Source organism: Lissotriton helveticus, chromosome 7, assembly GCF_964261635.1.
Source record: "Lissotriton helveticus chromosome 7, aLisHel1.1, whole genome shotgun sequence".
NCBI classification, from domain to species: Eukaryota; Metazoa; Chordata; class Amphibia; order Caudata; family Salamandridae; genus Lissotriton; species Lissotriton helveticus.
The window spans coordinates 929531287-929539438 of NC_136068.1; the positions used below are offsets into that span (position 1 = coordinate 929531287).

The 8152-nt window shown below is 42.5% G+C and overlaps 1 protein-coding gene across 1 annotated transcript; it reads right to left on the minus strand.

Moving 5' to 3' along the window:
* Nucleotides 1-5598: 5598 nt before the first annotated feature.
* LOC144769340 (uncharacterized protein F54H12.2-like) lies at nt 5599-6618 on the minus strand. Its single transcript, XM_078653401.1, has one exon. The coding sequence runs from the start codon at nt 6616-6618 to the stop codon at nt 5599-5601; it is 1020 nt and encodes a 339-aa protein (XP_078509527.1).
* Between the last annotated feature and the right edge of the window lie 1534 nt (nt 6619-8152).

Sequence of the window (8152 nt, forward strand, 5' to 3'; positions counted from 1 at the left end):
TTGCAAATACGTTTTATAGACACCTTGAATTTTCTTCCCATGAAGTTAAGTAAGTTGCCAAAAGCTTTTGGCTTTCCTGGATGTAAAGGTTATTTCCCCCATTTTTTTAACACATGGGCTAATCAAAATTACGAGGGTCCTACGCCACCTACACACAGCTACGGAGTTGAGTACATGATGCCAGATGAGAAAATTAACTTTTTACAATGGTATAGTGAAAACAATGACAAACCCTTTAATTTCCAGAGCGAGTTAAAAGCGTACTGTAAGGCGGATGTTATGATCCTACGCCAGGCTTGTAACCTTTTCAGAGATGCAGTTGTAGACATGACTAAACAGGTGGAGGTGACCAACCCCAACACACCTAGGGAGAGCGAATCTATTGAGTACATTGACCCCTTTCAAAGTATCACGCTCGCTTCTATGTGCATGTCTATCTATAAGCACATGTTTTTACAACCTCAAAGCATAGCCTTAATACCACCCGATCTCTATAATGGTAAACAAAAGCGTTACTCCACACCATCAATACAATGGCTCATGTACATCTCCAACAAAGAAAACATCTACATTCAGCACGCCTTACAGGGCGGTGAATATCGCCTGGGCTCCTACTACTTGGATGGGTACGCAGTAATCAATGGTAGACCAACAGCTTTTGAATACAATGGTTGTTTTTATCATGGATGCCCCAGATGTTACAAGCCCCATGCGTTTAATAAACTGCTGGGCACAACGTTTGAGCACCTTTATAGGCGCACCCTGATGAAAGCTCAATATATTGAAAACCAGGGGTTCATTATGAGAACCCTTTGGGAACACGAGTGGATTGACATTTTGGCATCAGACGCAGAGCTAGATCCTTTTCTCAAGAGGGAGCAGTTACCTGAACCTCTGGATCCCCGTCAGGCCTTATTCGGGGGTCGTACAAATGCGATACAATTGTACAGAGCTGTGGGTCCGGGGGAGAAAATACACTACTATGATTTCACAAGCTTGTATCCATTTGTCAACAAACTGAAGTTATACCCCGAAGGACACCCCACTATTATATACCGCGACTTTAAATCTTTAGACACATACTTTGGCCTAGTTACGTGTGAAATATATCCACCCAGGGGTCTTTACTTTCCAGTGTTACCCTACAGAGTGGCTAGTAAGCTCATGTTCCCCCTGTGCCGAACATGCGCTGAAAGTAAAGTGACCGACTTATGCCCCCACACTGAAGCACAGAGGATGCTGACAGGTACCTGGTGTGGGAAAAACAGAACAGGGTGGCTGGACAGGATTATTCGTGAAACAATTCACCAGACACACAGTCAATCTGTACCGTGTGACCACTGGAGTTAATTTTCCAAACAAGTTTATTTTTCTTTTTTACATTTATCAGCAATTTTTTGAAACACAAGCACAAACAAAACCACTGTCAATTCAAAAGGTTCATATATACAGTATCTACAAATGCACACATTTACAAATTTACAACAAAGAATCAAACAAAAGATTGGTTAGACACACCAAAAGACAATCACAAATGTATAATAATTCAAATAAATTGCAATTATATACAGTGCAGAGATTAATCCATAAGCGAACAAACGGGAACCAGTCCTAGAGATTGAAAAAACCAAGTGACAGGCGGGGTTGAGATCAAAAACAAGCCTGCCTGTCAACGAAAGCCTGTGGTGTAATGTTAAATAGGGTTGCAAGGCTAGGATACAGAGTGGTGGTATGATTTACATCCTAGCGGCACCCTTTGTTGTAGCCACAAGCTCATGTTCCCCCTGTGCCGAACATGCGCTGAAAGTAAAGTGACCGACTTATGCCCCCACACTGAAGCACAGAGGATGCTGACAGGTACCTGGTGTAGCATAGAGGTTCAAGAGGCCCTAAAGAAAGGATATAGGCTAGGTAAAATATTTGAAATTTGGCACTTTGAAAGGACTACAACACAGCTTTTTTCTGAGTATATTAATTTATTTCTCAGAGACAAGCAGGAGGCCTCTGGGTATCCAGAATGGTGCACTGATGCTGCCTCCAAGCAACAGTACATCTCTGAATACTATACTCATGAAGGCATAAACCTGAGACCCGATTTTATCCAAGTCAACCCCGCCAAGCGTCAGCTGGCAAAGTTATGCCTCAATTCTTTATGGGGTAAATTTGCACAACGGACCAACCTCCCAAACACAACCATCATCACCGATCCTGACGAGTTGTTTAACTACCTTTTTGCCCCCTGTTATGACATATCCACCTGTGAGTTTATTAACGATGATACAGCCATGCTGGGTTGGAAACATGCTAAAGAGTACCCCACAACCAGTAACAATATAAACATCTTTATAGCCTGTTTTACAACAGCGTACGCTCGTTTGGAGCTTTACAAGTTGCTAGATAAACTACAGGAGAGGTGCTTGTATCATGACACAGACTCTGTTATTTTTGTGAGCAAAGCTGGGGACGAAGACCCGCCTCTGGGAGACTATCTAGGGGATTTAACTAGTGAACTAGATAAGGATGAATTCATAGTTCAGTTCACTTCAGCTGGACCCAAATCTTACAGCTACAATACCTCTAACAATAAAGTCTGTATGAAAGTCAAAGGTATAACATTAAATGTTCAGAATACCATAAAAATAAATTTCGACAGTCTAAAGAATCTAGTGCATGAGTATGCCCAAAAGACCAACCACCCCTGTGACAAAACCATTGTTGTAAGTCAGCCTTCTATAGTGAGGAACAAAAAGAGATGGGAAATCACAACCCAGCTTTTGCATAAAACATTGCGGGTGGTGTTCGATAAACGGGTCTTAAGGTCAGACTACAAAACTGTCCCTTACGGGTACTAAAGATACATTACTGCTGAGAACCTCTACAAGTATGGATACCAGGTTGCAACACCCCTTTTCGTGTGTTATAGCGGGCCCATTAAATTGCGGGAAAAGCTATTTCATAAAAAAACTATTAGAAAATGGTCGGAGTGTTTTATCCCATACGCCTGATAATATTGTCTGGCTTTATTCCTGCTGGCAAGATTTTTATAGGGAGCTCACCCACCAGTTTCCTTACATTAGATTTATAGAAGGGATACCTACTAGTCTTAACGACGATGACTTGTTACCCAAAGATCGTGTGAATATGGTAATTGTAGACGATCTTATGCGAGAAGGCGGGGACCATCCTGAAATAGAGCGAGCTTTTACTCAATATTCCCACCACCGTAATCTGAGTATATTTTACATTGTTCAGAACTTGTTTTACAAGGGTAAGAGCAGCCGGTCTATAGCCCTCAACGCTTCCTACCTAGTTTTATTTAAAAACCCCAGGGATAAACAACAAATAACAGTTATAGCTAAACAAATGTATCCGGGGAACACCCAGTTTTTTATGGAATCCTTTAACGATGCAACCACTAAACCCCACGGCTACTTATTGGTGGACTTAAAACCCAGGACTCTAGAAGACTACAGACTGAGGGCTGATATCTTCCCGCCTGAGCTACCGGTCGCCTACATCCCAAAACCCAGACCCAAAGGTTATAAAAAGATGCACTAAAATGCCTAGATCCCATTTATCCACAAAGCGATCCACCATAAGGTGTTAAAAAATGTCTGCCCGACTACGCCGTAATATGGCCCTCCTAAAAATGCTTGTTACAGCCAGCCCCCCTCAGAGAAAAGCCATACTATGTGCTGCTTCGGACGACTTAGTTGGTGCCATTTCAGAAATTGCTCTAAACACCCTAAAAGGTAATGTACCTATTTCAACTAGCCAGTACAAGGTGTTGAAGAAGAGGCGGCAGCTCATCAAGAAGCTTAGTAATAAAAGGGTCTCCCTTACGTCAAAGAAGAAACTAGTAAAGCAGTCAGGGGGCTTTATAGGGGCTCTGTTGGGTATAGCTATACCTCTAATTACAAGCCTACTGACCCGAACCTGATGGAATACACTCAGAAAATGTATCTAGTGCCACAACAGCAGCTTGAGCAGTTGGCACCCTCTACAAATGATACATGGGACATAAGGAGATCTGAAACGCTCCGCCTGGATGCTGAAATTAAAGATATTTTGGCCCGCACAGACTTAAAGCCTGAAGCTAAAGCGGGGCTCTATTCCCGAGCTCTCCAGAATTTCTTGCAATATTACAAGCAGCTGCAGACTGAAAAAAACAAACTGACTTTATATACTGCTGATGACGAGCAACCCCAGGTATCCGCCCCAACCCAGCCATCACCATCACCAATAGCGCAGCCACAGGGCTCCACTGACTCTATGGTTGAGAGCTTGCTACAGAACGTGAGTCAAAGGTACAGAGGAGCTGCGCAGATGCTGTTAAGTAAAATGGCTGATTCTAAAGACCTAACATCCTGGAATGACCGCGGGGAGTTCATCTACAAGGGGCAGTCAGTTGTTGGGTCACATATGTATGATCTGATCAAAAGTTTCACGCATCCTAAAGCCCACTCACGACAGACAGCCCCAAGAGGATGGGAGCAGTTTCTAAGAGCTGCTGCAGAGCTCAACATTCCATCATCGCTCGTGGGTAACACCGGGCATCGCCGCCAACTTGAACTTATGAAACAACCTATGAGCTCCGGTGCTGCATCCCCTCCGCTATCATCGGCCTTTCACACCCCTTCAAATTCACCCACGTCCCCATTCTTACCACAACTAATCCCTGCAAATAACCCTGGAGATGTGCCTCTGGAGGCTAAAAAGTCACTATTTAAAACAAAGCGATGGGTCCCATATTAAGTAATTGCTTATGTCCTGTTACTGCATGATTGTATATTTTGTATATAAAGAGGTTGTACCCAAAGGTGCGTCCTTGAGCGCGTTTACTGTGTGGTTTTCTATTTATAGCTGTACCAACTTTTACATGTGTGATTCCTGAATATTTCAAAATGCTTGTAATAAACATTTATAACTTTTCAACACTCTACTGTCTTTGTTTTTTTTTCTTATTGCTGAGTAAAAACACTGAGTCCGAGTAGTTTCTTAAATACAAACTTTTATTATTTTATTTATTTTTTATTTTGAACATGAGCATTACACAAACATGCATTATAAAACTTTACACTTTTGGCAAATAGCGTATTCACTTGTAACAATGCTAGGAATAGGTTTCAAGCCTTCTTTCATATAGCGGGTAACAAGCCTATCATTGTTGACTTTATCACTCGAATATAAATTTAAAACATTTCTAAAAGTTAGACCCTCTGACATTTTACAGATAAAATATATACAATGCTCCCCACATGTGATGGATAGAGAATCCTGTACCGGCAACTTGTTATATTCTACTCTAGAAGCCACTTTTTTTAAATACTTGAATATAGGTTTTCTATAGATGCTGTGCTCCGGAAACTCTGCAAGACTATCAAACACAGTTACCCTGTCAGTGTCCAAAAACATAGCTGCCCAGTGAGTTCCTGGTTCATGATGAGGATCTGTGTTAAAGACCAGAGATCGGGGTCTTTCATAACTTGTTTCCTTCGGCAGCCCGTCGCTTGGGTAAACACCCAGAAAGTATTTCTTGGCGGCCTTATGGCGGCTTAAGAAGTCTCTTATCTGAATAGTGTCCATTTTATATTATTTTCAAAGATAGTCAAACAGAATCTGCCTAGCGTGATTAACCTGTATGACACTATCAAATACCGCAAAAACCACCATGTTCACATTTGTAGTCAGGGCAGCGCTAAAGCGGAATTCAGCTTTTAGATTTCCATTTTTAACCAGGCTGTAATGGTCTCCATCTTCCATGTCAGGGGTCAGATCAAAGGCAAATAGCGTGTAGCCAGCGCCATATCCTTCACGTGATGCGACAACCCCTGAATCACGCAGGTGCTTTCCAGTTATCGACACTAATCCAAGATATTCTCTAATAAAATTTCCAGTTCCAAAATTAGGCGTGTATGGCTTTGCAGGTATGACAGCTCCCTCGTGAACTAGGGCCGCGTAGTTGATGCCGTAGTCCTTAAAATTAAAAGGGTTGGAGTTATATGCACCACTAAAAGCTGTATTGTCAACAAAACCAATAATGACAAGTTTTGGTAACTGCCCCAGAAACAAATTTTGCTGCTGTGTTAATCTGGTTCCTGCTGGAATGCTGTAGACTTTCATAGAGACTCTTTCAATGGCATATTTAGCATTAGATAGTTGTAGAGCCTCAGCGTGAGCCAATCTGACTGTTGGTGATACATTCACTCTCTTTACATACAGGCTTGCAGATTGTATGAGCAGTTTATAGTGTTCGGCATCCCCACTAATGAGGCAAAAGGCATCTTTGTTACGGTTGAGTTTGATCTTGAGATCTATGCCATTAACGATTAGTTTATCTTGGAAGAAGAGGTCTGAATGTATTCGCCCCAGGAGGTCAAACTCTTTACTCTCTGCAGCAAACCCTGCTCTTTTTACAAATCCAGTGTTGGGGCCATCCAGAGCCGTGTTTTCAAACTTAGCGTAAGTATCTTTGTAGAAAAGACCTGCTGAAAGTTGTGTGTCCAAGGCATCGCTGCTGTAGTTCAGGATACTCTCCATGTAAGCCCTGTAGGCGTACATATTGTCATTTTGCGTGATGAGTCTGTCACCCAAGGTAATATCCACCTGATTAAACATGGTCGCTATGGGGTAAGCAATGGTAGCCACTTTAGCGGTGCAGCAATATCTGATCCATCTGCTTTTACAATTTTACACACCACATGTTGCAGAGTATTGTTGAGATCTAGATACATATCAGTGGACCCCGATACGTAAAACTCTATAGGGGCCAGTGGCGTCAGGGCCGCTAGTGGCGATACCTCCATGAAAAAACTGTTTTCAATACTGGTCTGTGTTGGTTTTAGAGAGAACAGATCTAACTCTGACTTGGCGCATTCGCCCGAAGCGCAGTGTACAAAAGCCATGTTTTAGCGTGTCACTCCTTTTAGAAAATGTTAAGGTTAGAGGCTGCTCTCTTCTTCGTAGCTCTCTTCCGCCTTGGGGATCTTCTTTTGTGAGCTCTTTTTGAAGAGCGTTTCCTTTTTTTATAGGACACCGGGGGCCCTCGACGCTTGGATGACCTCCTCTTCCTTTTAATACTGAGGCGGGGCTTGTACAGTAGTCCTGACCCTTCTTGAGGTTGTCTGTTCATACGTTCAACTACAGCAGACTTCACAGACCCAACCACATCTTGGGCTATATTCTGGGCAGCTGTCTTGACATGCGGCTTTGCAATTTCATACCCTTTTCTCAAAAAAGGCATAGCCCTTCGGAACAAACTACGGAAAAAAACTCCTAGGCCCGCCCCGTACATAACAGGAGCTCCTTGAAAGTAGGGGGGCCCTCCATACCCCGCCTGGTGTTTGTAATACTCTCTATACATAGAAGGGTTGCCGTATGCTTTCATAGCTACCATGATGAGCTCTTAATAGTCACCACCGCGGCGTGGTCTGAAATGAAGCTTAACAATAACTTTCCCGTATTTAAAGGACACAGGCTGAGACTGATCATCAAAGATCATAATTGTTATAGTGTCGAAATGACTTTTAGAAATTGCTACATTGTCAGGTTTAATATATTGAATATTAGCTATTGTGTTGTTTTCACCCCTCACCTGAACCCATCTCAGTAGTGGCGCATAACTATCTCCAACCCTCTGAGGTTCTATTATATCTGTATAAACATAGAGTGTGTAAAAACCCCCATCAATATCTGGACATGTCGGATCTGGATCCTGTTTGCTTTTTATATGTTGGACAGTTCCTAAAACTCTACTCAACTTTCCACTGGTGATAAACACCACATCCTGGCTGGGTGCTTTAATAAAAACCTTCCTTCTGCCGCTGTCTAACACCAGTTGAACATCGGAAAGCCCCGTCGTACCAGATAGTGTCTTGTTAATGGCATCCACCACAGCATTAACCGTAGGGTAGTACCCATAAGGAAAATTTATGATGTGAATAGGCTCAGATGCTGCCTTCTCTATAGTAAATCTAGATTCAGACCTCTTGAAAGTATTCCAGGTACGCGGGTATTGAATTTCTGTTAGGGCAACTTCCCATTCCCCTTTCAAATCCACCGGCTTAGCCAATTTGACGGTGTAATTTGATATTTTATTATCAGGGAACATGGCTACCGATGCATTAGAGGGCAATGTAATATAAAAGGAGGA

Coding starts and splice junctions, on each gene's coding strand:
- LOC144769340 (XM_078653401.1), bottom strand. CDS start 6,618: ATGTTTAATCAGGTGGATATTACCTTGGGTGACAGACTCATCACGCAA.